Here is a 16,047-nt window from a genome sequence, read left to right on the forward strand (position 1 = left end):
TGTCCCCAGGATCCTGCAATGTCCCCCTGTCTGAGGGCTCCGTCCTCTGCCCGAAGCCTCTCTGTGCCAGGCTCTGTTCCCTGCGAGCATCGCAACGCACGGGGGCGGAGCCTGGCGGCAAATTAAAAAGAATATTAAAATCATAACACATACAGTACTGTAATCTTACAGATTACAGTACTGTATGTGTTATGATTTTAACTGTATGAAATCATTTCACTTCCCTTTTGTCCCCAGTGCTTTGGCCCATTCCCTGCATGCATTTTATATGATATAAACTGTTTGTTCTGCCTGGAAACTTGAGATTGTCCATAGCAACCAAAAAGTGTCCCTTTACGTCAAAAGTGGCTTTAGACCAGCTAGAAAACAGCGATAATAAATTAGAACACTTGCAGAATTGAGCGATAGTGAATCGCGGGGAAATGTATTTTATTATTATTATATGATTTTTTAAAATGATTTATTTATTATATTATAATTTATGATTTTGTGTTCCAAACTTCGTCATACCCGGGATATCTACTAGACTCTTGGTGGACAGATCTAAGTGTGTTATTGCTAAGAATTACAGACCTGCAATGTAAAATGCCAAATGTCTATGCAAAATAATTGTACCACTTTGAGACGCAAAAATCTGAAATAATCATACCACGAGGGAGGTTAATGCATATAGCCTAGGCATACATTTACTTTAAGGAAAAAACTGTGCTGAAAAAATTAAAGTGCTGAAAAGATACTTATGGGGCAGAAATTTCCTTAGAAACCAGACCATTACAGAATGCTATTACCGTAATTTGTATCAGACTTTACAAAGCCTTCCCATCATATGGCAAATTAGGAAGCTGAACTGTAAAATGTGTATAATAGTATTTTGTCTTTTTTGTTTACTTTTATTTGACCATAAAGGCAAATAAAATGCTAAGTGGTTACAGTGTAAGCACTCCTTGCCTCAATGCTGGACATCTCAACATTTAAGATTTAATGCCATTTTGACCATGTTTATTGGTTGTCTTAACATGACAAATAGCGTCATCATAATTTTTCCTGGAAGTCTGTGAGTCACAGGAAATAATCCTGAAATGCAGTGATTCATTGATTTTACATCACTTAGTTAAGTCGGGATTATTACTGCCACTGGCACACATAACCATAATAAAGAGACCTCCTCAGGCAGGACATAGCATCACCTAGCTACTGAGCTAACTTCAAGTTATTAATACCACTACTAATTTATGACATATAACACAAATAACTAAAACATTGCCTAAGATAAATGCCTAGAGTTGTATAACAAAAAACAAAAAGATTAATAAACCCCACACGCCTGCAACAACGCACAACATAGAGAAAGCTCTGACCGTGCAAGCTTTAATTACATTTTTTACAAATTAGTGAGCAGGTTTCCAGTCAAGAGAGCTGTAGGTGTGTTTAAATGTTTTTAGTTGGGTAGTATTTTGAATACTTACATATGTGTTGGGGTTGATTTACTAAAGGAAGTAGGATTATTCACTTAGCAAAATGACTTTGTAAACTGAATGTTCACTTAAGCTGGTCTCGTATGGTGTGAATTTTGCACGATTCGTGCTGAATTGGCTGAAATGTAAGCAGTGAGTGGCCCTTTTGTCTGTTGGCTTAAAAAACTTCAAATGGAAAATGGAAGGAGCCAGGTGAAAATATGTCAGCGGAATAGGGACTGCATCCAATCAGTATTCACACATCCATCAGAGAAGATTCCTCTTTCCACAGTGTTTAGCTTAAATGGGGCTACCAAATATATATCAAAATAATATTAGATGAATATCATATCAATCATAAACAAAACATATATTGTACATAAAGCAAATTATATGTGAAAAAGTCCCAAACGCATCAGTCTCTAAGCCTTTTGCTTTATATAACTTTATGTGCTATTTCAAACTTGTCCACTCTCCCACCTCCTTGGAACCCCCCCAGGGCTATCTTGATGATGTCATCATGCGTGGCAAGTTCAGGAAGTGTGTTATTTAACATAGCCGGCCAGGGCTGAATACAGACAGTATATTTACTTTCAATGTTTGTATATAGGAGCGCATTTAATGCACTGAAAAATGTGTGATTCTTTGTGAGTGGCATGAATAAAGTAATTTTAAAAGGTGAAGCACTATGTGGTGTTTGCTTTTTCTTGCTGGATTGATGAGGAGGGGAGCACGAGTGCTGGATATACAGTACTCCATTTAAAGGGGACAGATGCTGGAATTCACTGAGTATATGCTGGTGCTATGATCCGCTAAATGTGATTCCATTTAAAGGGGATTGATGCCTTAACTCACTGAGCATAAAGGATTCCATTTAAAGGGGACCTGAACTATTTATGACCTTACAATTTTGTGGGTCATATATACCAGGTGAAAGCACAACGGGTGTTGGTGTAGCACTCAAAGTGTAGGAGTGGAAGAGTGCATACATTTGAAATAGCACATACATTTATATTAAGCAAGAGGCATAGAGACTGCTGCATTGGGACTTTTTTCTGCATATAAATCGCTTTATGCATAAAACATGTTTTGTTTTCTGATTTGTGTGATATTGATCTAATATGTTATTTGGAAGAGAAATGATAAAAATGGATTTTCACTTTCTGGACTGGAGGATTATAGTAAACACAGCTTCACCTTGTTCACTAAGCTTTTCCAAAGTGAAAATTCTACTTTCTGTTAGTAAATGAACCACTTGGTATACATTTTTTCCAATAGACGTGCTTGCTAAGAAAATACATGATACATGGGGTGATACAGTATTCATACAGGCATACCCCACTTTTAAGTACACAATGGTGTTTATTTACTAAAGCTGGAAAGTGCAAAATCAGGCTCACTTCTACATAGAAACCAATGAGCTTCTAACCCCAGCTTGTTCAATTAAGCTTTGGTAATAAAACCTGGAAGCTGATTGGTTTCTATGCAGAAATGAGCCCGATTTTGCACTTTCCAGCTTTAGTAAATAAACCCCATTGTGTACTTAAAAGTGGGGTATGCCTGTATTGGTGCAACCTTTATTTTGTTTTTCAAGTCACTGCAAAATTCAGTTCACAAGTCTGTTAAATAGCATTCTAGCATTTTTTTCCCTATATATTGAAAATGGCACTAGATGTGCTGCTGTATTCTGTGTTGTATAACTGGATCTTATGCAATAGGGTTGATTTACTAAAACCGGAGTGTTCAAAATACAATGCAGCTGTGCATGGTAGCCAATCAGCTTCTAACTTCAGCTTGTTCAATTAAGCTTTGGGGTAAAAAAAAAAAAAAAAAAAAAACCTGGAAGATGATTGGTTTCTATGCACTGCTGCACCAGATCTTGCACTTTTCAGTTTTAGTAAATCAACCCCATTGTGTACTCTTTTATTTTAACAGTGGCAATTTAGAAGAGTAATCCGTGGAGAATTGCCAATTCAGCACATTCTGATTCTCCCACATATTTACATGCAGCTCTTTAGAGAATCACACAATTTAAGAATGCAGAAACTGTATGTCTTTCTGGAGGTTGCTCAAATCTGAACGCATGGATTCAGGAGCATCAAAAAATTAGCAGTGCAATGATTTCCCTGTTTTAGAACCCTGGTTATTATTACATATTAAGTGAATCTACCCTATAAGAAGAACTATGCAGCAAACCGCAAATATATGTTCAGATAAGGGGTCATTAATACCAGCAGCATTGGGCTACGTAGCCCAACACCATCCTCCCACAATAATAAGGCACTGGGTTGGTGTGCGCTAAAAAAAAAAATAGAACATGTTGCATTAATGAACATTTTGATGCAATGAAATGTATCACAACATACTGCAGCACATAGAAATGACATGGAAGTTAAAAAGAAAAAAAAAACAGTATGCCATTGAAATACCCTAACATTAAAACAGAGGAAACAAACTAGCCTGCTTGAAAATGCACAAAGGGCTTTTCTGGAGCAAATTGGTTCTTGGTACATTATAAATGAATCGCCTGGGACAAGTAACCAAAAATGAAAAGCTGGACGTTCACTTCCTCATTTACTTTGTATTTACAGGTTGCCAAGCAACAGCACAGTCATCTGTGAATAAGGCAGCGTCAGAAGGACGGTCGGCACTGTTTTGTAAAGCAGACGCCGGGTTAGCAAAGATAAACAGAAAGCCCCAAAGCTCACCCTTCTGCCGAGAATCTGATTGATGGCGGCACTTTCTTTAAGCGTACACTCCGCTACGACATTCGCTCTCATCTCTTTCATATACAACATGAAAGCATTCAGCGGCTTCTTTATATGAGGTCTTTTTGGCTCCTGCTCTTTTCTCTGTTCATGATGAGGTTTCCTAAATGATGGAAAGGGACAAACTAGATTGAACAATGTGCAAAAATGGTATGGTTGTGTAGTTAGAGAAATTTGAAGCACAGTGTATTTAAATCACTGTAGTAGTTTATAAAAATTATATCTTAAAATGAGAATAATTTAGCTGGTATTTATGTAAACTTCCCAGTTTTAGCTACCTGCAGTTATTATGTAGGTGTCGCAGTATAGAACTTTACAGCATACATACAGTAAATCCATTCATTGTCCCTAGAGCTAGTCATACACTGGTAGGATTCCAAACGAACATTCGTAATAATATTTGATACACTCGATACATTCGATGATTGACTACTGTCATTGGAAAGTACATACATTTGATACATTTAATGCAGTTGATTCATGATGATTGATACATACATTTGATACATTCAATGATTTTACTAATGTTCAAAACTACTTAAAAATTGAGTTTGCTTTTAATATTTGATTTCGGAATGAATGTAATTTCCTGAACTAAAACCACATACACTGTTAGAAATGTGTTTGTTTGACAAAAACTTTCCATTCTGCTGCTTTGAATTTTCTTGTCACTACTATCAAAAATGAATGCCAACTTTGTTCTCAGAGTATTGAAGTAATGCGCTGGTAGCTTGTTGTTTGCATGAAACGGCTTTACTTTCATGGAGGATTGCAATGCATGTCTTTACAGCATGAAAACAGGAACTGAATACAAACAAGTGCATATAACACAATAAGGAAGGTACTTCCTCTGATTACATTACCATAGAATACACACTATAACACTGCAGCACCACCTACTGGTATAGACAGGTATCATGTATATATATAGTTCACAGTAAAAAAAGCTACTACTTTCTGGGACTCCACTGTTCATACACCTGCTCTTGAGTTCTTGGATCTGCACAGCTGTTTTGGTAGTTAGGAGTGGGTACCACGCTCCTTGTTAGATATTACATTTTATAATATAGGGCATTCAGAATAAGATTCTAGAACACGGAGATAAGAATTATGTAGGGAGGTCTCACTCTTGGAGTAATGAAGACATATAAGAATGTACCTGTCTGCCCATAGGGGAGTTATTGGCAGACAGCTGTACTCCGTGTCTGCAGGAGTCTGATATTGCACCAGTGATCTGCTGACTAGGGGTACAATGCTCTGCAAACTCCTAGGGAAAAAAAATAACCTGCAAACAAATGTGCATTTATTTTTATTTGTTTTAAAAGTGAACTTATCCATTAAATACAGTGAATTTCGGACTGTCAGTTTGCAATCACTCTGCTACCCTTTTTTAAAATAAGATTTCTGCCACACAGGAAGTGCATTGAGTTGGCCCCCATGTATATATATATATATATATATATATATATACAATCTATACAGAGCAAGCAAAGCAAGCTCTGTCAAATCCTTAACACACTTCATTATTTACATCAAGCTGCTCTCTTTCTCTCTCTCTCTCTCTCTCTCTCTCTCTCTCTCTCTCTCTAGTATGTAAATAACATTTTAAAATAATACATCCCCTTAATATTAGGTATTAATTCATAATTAATTTATAAGGATTTAGACTCGACTTACACATGCATTAGGTCATTGTCATTGTGGTGGTGTTCTTGTTTAACCTGAGGATTGACGATAGCGGGATGAGGGATTCCAGTTGTGTGAGGACCTGGAGGACCAGGGACCATGTGATGTGAATACCTAAGCAAAATAAAAAAGTAGAGTAAGTCAGTAAGTAATTTTTTGTGCCGATCTATAGATGGAAATAGAAAACCCATAATGTATTTCATGGAATTATATAAATTAATAAAAAAAATGTTCAAAGTATTTTTAAAAGTGCTTCAATATGTCTTTGTACAGTTTTGTCAATCCAACACAGCAGAAAGAGAGATAGCATAGGGATAATATTATCCCTGTGCTGCTATTCCTTTACTGACCAATCATGGGTTGGGTAAAATATTAGACCAAGTAGTATAGTTCTAGAAAAGCGAGGTCAGGGACCTGTCTATGCTGTCTGGGGGGGCGATAGTTAAGCGAATCTCAAGACTGACTGAACAGAACTACAGAACATTTGGTAAGAAAGCAGTTTACCGCTATATATAATTTCAACTGTTACGTTAGCGAAATAAATTCTAGATACTAACTGTGTAACAAATATTTACTAGTAGTTTTCAGATCTCTAGTATCTCAGTAATACTCTGCAGTGCACACACACACACACGTGCCATTTCCGGAACACCAGCCTATCATAACCAAGGATAAGGGGAATGATATGTTATGCAGTACCTATACCTAGTTTCCTGTATCTCTCCATAAGCAAAAATGACAAATCATTACAGGTTACTATCATATGCAACTGAGGACATAAACTTCTTATTCTTATTTGATTCGGGCATTTAGACCTAATGGTGAGTTATTGTTTAAGTCACTATGATCATGTATATACTTTATATGCTACATTATGCTTTTATTCAAATTGCTTGCTATACTATTTTTATCCCTCTCTGTTCTGATACATACAGTAACAATAAAAATGTTGCTTTGCTTTAGAAAGTGATTACCTATGAATAAAGAATTCTTCCCTGTGCTTATTTAGAACAGCTACATACAGTACAGCATGTGAAATTGGACATAATTGGCAAAATTATCTAAAGATACCCAAAGCAACCTGTCCATCAGAACTGTCTTTGGAGCTTACAAATTGACAAGAACTGTGGTGACTATATTTTGATGATCCTAAATGTATTAGCATTCCTTTTCAGATTTTGGTCTACAAAAGGAAATATTAAGACATTTTGGATGAAAATAAATGATAGTTTAGATAGCCCTATAGTGATTTTTCATATCCTGAAAGCAACCGTGTTTTTTGTAATGTCTAGAATTATAGACCATACAAACAGACACAATCAGTAATATTGTTTTATGTGGGCTTTGAACTGCTTAAATTACACTGTGCTCCCTTTTGATTGGAGCTGCTTTACACTTTGAACTGGATTAGCATATTTAAAAAGAATAGTTCAGACAGAATAATTGATTCATTCCTACCCGACTTGACTCAATCAATTCAGTTCAAACAGGGTTATTGATTGACAGATTTCATGTAAAATGGCTTTAGAAGCTGCAGGCGTCTATAATGCCACTCTCCTGACAATCCAAGCACTTAGTGAATTGTTTTTATTGGAGAGAATGGGCCATGGGCATGAAATGGAAGATTGGGATTATTCCAATGTAGAAGATTAGACACCAGTCTTGATTACCAGCTATTGTACTATGGGGATAAACAGCATGCCGTTTCAGCACACTGTCATGTGGGGGAGCACATTGTTAACTGTGTAGACAATTCTGTGAATCCATGTGTAAGATGTAAGCATGAACGGCATTTACAGACAGATAGACCAAACCAAGGGGCAGCAAGGAAAGGTTGCAATGTAGGTTTACAATACTACTAACCTGGGCTTTTGGGTTGCTTAGCATTACCTTGCCTTGGATCTTAGCTCTACTAGTGAATAGAAATTTTTTTTAGTAAATGGCATTGTATTTATATTCCTTTTGTCTTCCTCTCATATTTTCTACTGATGTACAGGAAAGTCTGGCTTCTTTAGTGGACTGTAAGTGGACTGTAGACTTTGTTCTCCTGAACTTCCACTGAGTGGAGTTCCATGCACAGAACCTTACAGAGGACCTTTTTTTTTAATCTGCTGGGTTACAAATGGTTAAATCCCAGGTATATGTCAGCTCCTGAATTGCTATTCACAATTACACAATTTTCATTGAGCACCAAAATACTTCTTGCCCTCAGCAGGAGAGCAGGAGACTCTCATACAGAGCAGCCACCTTGTCTTTTGCTCACTCTTCCTCTCCTCTTGTTTAGTCACAGAATGCTTGGTATTCTGTAAAGCGTCCACATAATGCAATGCGTCCTGTGAATGGACAAGAGGAGAGAAGGACAAGACAGCTGGTGTGTAGGAAAACCTGTATAATTTGAAGGTTAATTTCTCTACAATGCTTATAGCTACAGAGGTAAACAGGGACTTCTTTTGTAGTGGATTTACTGCAAGTTTAGAATATGTAAATACTTTAGTGTGCATAGTCTGGGCATGGTTTCAGTTTAAATATATATATATATATATATATATATATATATATATATATATATATATATATATATATATATGTACATAGATCTATCTATCTATCTATCTATCTATCTATCTATCTATCTATCTATCTATCTATCTATCTATCTATCTATCTATCTATCTATCTATCTATCTATCTATCTTTCTATCTAGATCTATAGATATCTATATCTATATCTATAGATATATACAGTATATGCTGGTGTAGAATGATATGGAAGGAGACTCCAGGTATTTAATATGAATGAATGTCATCCTTGTATTTACATTATGGGGTTGATTTACTAAAACCGGAGTGTGCATATTCTGGTGCAGTTGTACCTGGCAGCCAATCAGCTTCTAACTTCAGCTTGTTCAATTAAGCTTTGACCCAAAAAAAAGACAACTGGAAGCTGATTGGTTTCTATGCAGAGCTGCACCAGATTTTGCACTTTTTAGTAAATCAACCCCTATATCTATAAAACGCACATATTGAATAAGTAGTATGGCTATCATTTGCATATGTCAAAAAAACAAAGGCTGTTAAAGAACTAGGCACTTCAGAGCTACTAATCACATCATACAATATAAAAGTATTATCAGGAAAAAAATGTAAAAAAAAACAATCATTGTGAATGGGGCTCCAGTCATATAGATGAGGGGGAAAATAGTTACAGCCACTCCTAGTAGGTGAAGTAGTTAATTTTCACATTGGTATACCTTTGGTATAACCTGAAAGAAAAAATGTTAATTGGATATATATTCTTTAATCAAGTCGTTTTTATTGAACAGTTGCTTTTTGTTAGAAGTGCAACAATTAATCTATTTAAAGATCTAAAAAAACTTTGCAATTAGAGACCATAGACACATTTTTATTTAGATTGAAATTCTTCCTGAACAGAAAAGAAAAAAAGAACAGTGGTTTTGGGAGACAACCCAAACCTAAATTGTTAACTGTTTAAATCACATGATTCCCTTGGCAAACATAGATAATGGGAATATTTGATTAAGTCATCTTCACATGAATTAAGAACACTGAAAAGTCCCCAGAATCTGTTCAACCACCATTTACATGTTAGTTGCAATACTTTTTTTTACACAAAATTAAATGAATTAATTTCATAATAATTTGTAACAAAAATGTTTCTGTTCAAAAAACAAACATCTGAATTCTATTTCTCTTGCAAGTAAAACTTTAGTCTAATCATATAATTAAGCTCATGCCACATCAGATAAACAGAACAAGAAATGGTTAGAGAGTCCTGTTTTATAACAGTGCAAGACCATTTTGTTTAAGTTTAGGTTCTTGTGCGGGTCTGTGCGGGTGCATCTGCATGGGCACAGCAGTCATTTTGAATAGGCTGCTGTACCTGCGGGAAACTTGGGGTAAAAGGTCCCTGACTCCATGCAGCTGCAGCACAATGCAATTGTGTGCACCCAAAAACACTCTGCGTTTTCCAATGCATGGGGGTGCCATTAAAAATTAATGGCACCCCTGCGCATCTGCAAAAGAGCAGCATTTTTTGCCTGTGGGTCCGGAACATGTGCAATTATGCATGGTTTCCTGATCTGCACAGATATGACCCTAGCCTTATACAGGATTCACAGAATACAGATAGTACTTAAAAGAGAAGTATGGGAATCGGGGTTACTGCAGACTCATATTTACCTAGGTGGATGCAGCATCAGTCCAATGCTGCATCTGTCCCCCAGCGCCTCTACGCTGAGAACTGAACGATCGAAAACCGCCGATGGCTCGGTTCTCTCGACTCACCGAGTAGAGAGCTGCTGCCTCTCAATCAGCAGCTCTCCTGCTCTGCTCCTCTACGCTCACTGGAGCGCTGAGCTGTGGAGGGGCGGGGAGCAGCCGTCTCAGTGGCTCGCTGAGAGGCTGAGCTGGGTGTCAGTCCAGGCACCTGGCGGATCTAGATTCCTAAAGTCAGGATGATGCGGTGCCTGGACTGATCTATCTGTGTGACGTCAGCAGAGAGCGGACTTCAGACCTGCTGAAAACAGGTCACCTGAGTGCAAAACGAATTGCACTCCTGTGACCCATAGTAGAAGCCCAGCCTAACAAGCTCAGGCTGGACTTCTCCTTTCATTTACAAGGTCTGTGACTAATATCAATGTAGTAATTGCCTTACTTTCAAAATGGGAATTTCCTAAAACCCAATAATTTATGAACAACAGTCAATAAACAATGCAAACTCCATTTGAGGCAAATACTTCCTACTTACAAGATTAGGCTCATTTTGATGCATTTAATTACTATTGACTACGTGAAAGGTCCTTGACAGAGTCAATAGTGATGAAACGCGTTAGAATGAAGCATGAGCACATAGCTGGGAGGCAGAGGTTTTTTTTTTTCTAAGGACAATTCTTTTAGTTTAAAGTGGAGTAGGGAAGGGTTAGACCTTTTGTTAAAGCGTATGTAAACTCAACATTTCATATTCCTGATGTCCCATGTACTTGTATGAAAAAAGTATCCTGTTCTCTTTGTATTGCTCCATTTGTGTGAAATCCCTGGTGTTCCCTTCAGTCCCTTTGCTTTCCTATTAATAACTGACCACATTAAGCAGGAGAGCACAGTGTAGTTAGTTCTCTAGCTATGTTGGGAACTCAGTCTGCTCTCCTCCAATGATCAGGCTTGTCCTGACACGCCCCTGCTACACAGTCATTCACTGGCAAGCTCAGTGTGCTGCTGCTTCTCATCCCCCCAACTGAGAACAGAGGAAATGTAATCACTTAAAAAAAAAGGGGAAAAAGGTATTTAGAATGTTTTTTTATATCTATACACAAATGTTTTGAATTTAATTTCTATTTTAAAGTAAATGGATTGTTTTACAAGTTGATCGTTTGCAATCACTTTAATTTTTCATTGTCATTTGTATACATTCTGGGGAGATTCATGCTTCTATTTGTTTAAGTGACCATTGACACCAGGACAAAAAATTTGAAAAAATCCAAAATTTTACAGTTGACACCAGAAGCACAGATAAAGGAAAATCCTCCAATATGTAGGTACACCAGTTTCTGTGACAACTATCTTAAATTGGAATTAGCCCTGGTTCACATTGGAACGATTTGGTATGCGATTTGACATGTCAAATCGCATACCAAATTGGCGGCAATTGCCTAAAGTAGTTTCTGTACTACCTTTGGCAACTTTGGAGTACGATTTCGATAGACATCTGTGCAGCAACAGATGTCTCTGAAATCGCCCCCAAAGTCAGGACTGACATGCGGGAATTAAATCGTATGATTTCAGATGAACTCGCACCATTTTCATTCCCGCTGTCAATGTGAACCTGGGATTACATTCACTTGGAAAGATTCCTCGCATTCCCAGGTGTGTCTCCAGGACAGTAAGTGAAGAAAATTATCCCCAGTGCTACACAGGCAGTAAAAAAAAATCTAATAATATTTACCCTTCCCTACTCAAAAATCAGTTTGTACCTAATTCATTAATGCTATTTGCTTTACAAATACACTTTTCATTTGAACAAACTGCTGCCTAGATACCGAAATACCACCAAGGATCATATCTGGAGTTGCTGCTGCCAAAATGCTAAACCATACCGCTTTTTTAACTTTGTAACCACAAAGAAAGTAAAAGTAGTCACTGGCTTTCGAAGGCTGTCATCCCATGACTGCAATTTCAACCAGGTTTGGCATTCATTAGGCTGTCTACATTGTGCATTTGATTGCTAAAGGAGACTAGAAAGATCTTCATGGAGGGGGAAAGGCCATCAGTTGGGTTGTCAACAGGTGACGACCAGTGATCATACATTAATTTCAACGGTGACCAGATTGTTTCGGTGTACATATATGCACAGCACAGCTGCAGTGCATCTGAAAGAATGAGTACAGATTGCATTACTTGAAATGAGATGTGGGCCGGGTTCACACTACGCCAACATAAAAGTCGAGCGACTTGCCAGGCCACTTCAGCACGACTTCGGCACGACTTTGACGTGACTTCGAAGCAACTTCAGGGAATGCCTGTGTAATCTTCCTATAATGTCGGATCCAAATTACATCAATTAAGATGAGGATCTGACTTTGATGTGTCTGCCATTCAATACTATGGGCTGAAATCAGACAGAAGTCAGACCAAAGTAGTGCAGGAACCTATTGCAAAGTCGGACCAGTTAAGACGGGAAACATTTTTACATGTCACGCGACACGTGCTCTCAAAGTCTGAGTGCATGTCGCACCAGTGTGAACCGGGCTTTAGTTCTAAACAACATGGATTACATGCTATACTGATTATACAATGATTGCACATGTCCATTTGTCATTTTTATTCTGATGTATATCTGCAGATATCTCAGTCAGTTAATATAAACTCACCAGCCAAGAGGTGGTGTCATCTGGCCCACTCCTCCAGGAGACAGGGGGTAGAAGGTAGGAAGGTCAGGTGCTTGAGGATGCCTGTGCATGCCTGTTAATAGAATATCACATCAAACATCGTCTCAAAGAGCACTCAAGTGTATACAGATAGATGCCAGGACAGTATATATTTTTTACTGTAGAAAAATGTACAACAAATAATGTTAGGATCCAACGTAAAAAAAAGTGGTAAGTGTTGCTATTCTACCCCCGGAGGACATTAATTCCTTCTCAGCACTCAATGGATTAGTCACTGTCCTCCAGTTCTGTTCTATTTTTGATGGATGAGAAAAAATATACATGAACAGCATGCATAATGCAATAACCATGAAATTTACATTTATAAGGTGCTTAGGCAATTTGTGATTTTGATTTAACCCCTTCAAAACTCAACTAGCACCCCTGGCCCAGCACCAACAAGAGATCAGCATTTCCCAGAAAACCAGCAGTTCTTTTACACTGTAATGTTTTAGCTTAGTTCCACGATTGTTGTTTTAATGAAAGTTGAAAAAACAACAATAACGTTTAAAGCAGACAGCTGCCAAAAACTTGGCTTAAAATACAGAATGTAGATTAGGTACATTATATTAGGGCCTGTCCATTAACACACATTCCCCAAAGGTTGCATTACAGTTTTTTCTCTCCATTTTGAACCACAGAGGATCACCGACTAATTATGAATCATTTTTAGGCTTCTAATGCTCACTCTTGATATGATTCACTTGGCTCCCAACTGTCACTCCAGTTTCTACTAAGCTCCTCATCAAGCTAACGGCTTTGGGCGGCAAGGTCAAGCTGTTTTGCCTTAGTAGCACTTTTTTTGTAGAACAAAAAGAGTACAAAGAAAAATCCCACAAAGAGCTATACATCATATTTCAGTATACACTCAGAGACTGTAAACCCTACAAGTTCTAGAGTAAACACCTTGCCACCAAAACCTTGTTCATTTCCCTAGTCGATTTCTGCTTTCTACTCCATAATTCTAAACTTTATAATACGTACAAGACCTGTTATTATATGAACACAATGAATAAATTCAGCATTTTGGACAGATTTTAGTAGTGAAATAAAATAAGCACTAGTGGCGGCTGGTGGTATATTTTTTGGAGGGGGGCAGCAAGCAACCCACCCCCCTTGGTCGGTGGGGTCAAAGGCACCACCCCCCCCCAGGTCAGTCGGTCACCAGCCCCACACTTAACCCCATCTAGGACGCTGGCAGCGCTTCCTCCGAGCGGCGGCTTCACCCTGCGTCTCCACTTCCTCGGCTTCAGCGGCTTTTCCTGCGTCTCCTCCCTCCTTCTCCTCAGCAGACAATAGAATCTCTCGACCAATTGACATTATCACACAACTGGGGGGTGCTCGGGGCACAGTGCTCTGCACCCCAAGCGCACCCTTTTTTTAAGCTAATTAGAGCCTCTGGCTCTAATCACGTGCTTCAAAACAAGAAACAAACAACCCTGCCTCCCCATATTGATGGGCCGCCACTGATTTAGCACTCTTAATTTTAAAGTAGTGTATACTTTGTATATTATAGATGGTTTACTGCTTTGAACCATAGTTTGGTGGTGGACTACACATAGGGGTTGATTTACCTATGGCAAGGATAGTTGCACTTGACATGGCAATTTGCTCCAGAGCTTAGGCCCCTTTCACACTGGGGCGGTGGGGGCGTCGGCGGTACAACAGTGCTATTTTTAGCGCTGCTGTACCGTCGTTCTTGCAGCTGTATTCGGCCGCTAGCGGTGCGGTTTTAACCCCCGCTGGCGGCCGAAAAAGGGTTAAAATCACTCGTACAGCGCGGCTATAGCCGCGGTATTGCCGCTCCTTCACCGCTCCAAAGAAGCGGTTTGCAGGACTTTTTTCACCGTCCTGCCAGCGCACTGCTTCAGTGTGAAAGCCCTCGGGCTTTCACACTGAACAAACAGCGGAGGCTGTTTAGGGGCGGTTTGCAGGCGGTATTTTTAGCGCAATACCGCCTGCAAACCGTCCCAGTGTGAAAGGGGTCTTAGTGAATGAGGTGAAGCTCTGCTGACTTCCATCATCCAACTGTATGCAAGAAAAAATGCTGTTTTTTTTTTCATTTTATTGCACGTGATTGGGTATTTTTTTTTGCCAAGTACAACTTCATAACGTTCACTAAGCTCTGAGGCGAGTTCCCTTGCAAAATTCAACTTCCAGTGCAAATCCCTTTATTGTACATTTTATTATATAAGAAAGACATAGGGCTAGAGGGTAGAGTGTCCATGAGTGCGGTTGGAGGCGATTGCCTCAATTGGACTCATGGGCAGCATGGCCCTAGCTGATTTACTAAACAGCAGAGGTTGTCCACTTAGCAAAGTCAATGTTCACTTTCCAGAGGGAATTAAAAACAGTATAGTTACTAGTATATGGCTGGTTGTTTGAAGTTTGAACGAAGCTGCACCTTCACCTAAGTTCAGTATATATTAAAGTTGCTAAGTAAACAGCCTTTACCCTTTGAGTAAATCTGTCCCAATGCTTCCTTAAAAGGAGAAATATGGGGTATTACAAAAAACATACTTACTTCCATACTCCAGCATAAGTGTGTCACTGCAGCTGTCTAATGCTGGTCCTAAGGCAGGTCATAGATTATCCAATTTTAGGGAAGAAAATTTCCAGCTTTCCCCATCAACACAGTCATTGTTGATGGGAGACTCCCTCCCGCAGTGCTATTGTGTTCTGCTGACGGGGAGCCTTCCTTGCCGCCAGAACACAATGATTAGCGTTGCTGGCTATAGCTGGCGGCACTAATCTTTCAGGAAAAACCTGAAAGGCTGATTGTACACAAGTCAATCGATAGACTGCCCATTCTTGGATTGAAATTTGGCCAGCCCCTGCTGAATTTTGATCCATGTATGGCTGACTTAAGAGAGCTCAAAGATCACATGACCAGTAGAGAGCACTCTGAGCCTCCAACGCATTTGTTGATTGTCACTCCACATTTTACCTTTTCTTTTCAAGATTAATTCACACACCCATATCCTTCTTTAATAAAATGTAGATCATCACCTGGTGTATCCTTGTTTGGTGATTTATTAGGCCAGGGTGTCATTGTATATTAAACAGTATTTTTTTAAATTTTAGATTACATAGGTGCTCCATCTATGGAGGTAGAACGCAGTTTAGAAGAATGTTTTCACTTTTCAAATCATGCTTTTGAATTAATACACTTCTCAACGTTTAAATTAGAACACACCT

At 38.6% G+C, this 16,047-nt stretch overlaps 1 protein-coding gene across 8 annotated transcripts in view; it reads right to left on the minus strand.

Moving 5' to 3' along the window:
• Window positions 1-16,047, minus strand: part of LEF1 (lymphoid enhancer binding factor 1) — a 154,871-nt gene that overhangs the window by 42,130 nt on the left and 96,694 nt on the right. For all 8 annotated transcript variants that reach the window (XM_073602111.1, XM_073602141.1, XM_073602136.1 and 5 more), the window contains 3 exons: window positions 12,793-12,883; window positions 5,900-6,022; window positions 4,163-4,325 (listed from right to left, as the gene is read on the minus strand). In XM_073602111.1, coding sequence (XP_073458212.1) covers window positions 4,163-4,325; window positions 5,900-6,022; window positions 12,793-12,883 — 377 coding nt within the window. The remainder of the gene's footprint in view (window positions 1-4,162; window positions 4,326-5,899; window positions 6,023-12,792; window positions 12,884-16,047) is intronic.

The sequence above is a fragment of the Aquarana catesbeiana genome, linkage group LG01 (genome assembly GCF_042186555.1).
Source record: "Aquarana catesbeiana isolate 2022-GZ linkage group LG01, ASM4218655v1, whole genome shotgun sequence".
In the NCBI taxonomy this organism is placed as follows: Eukaryota; Metazoa; Chordata; class Amphibia; order Anura; family Ranidae; genus Aquarana; species Aquarana catesbeiana.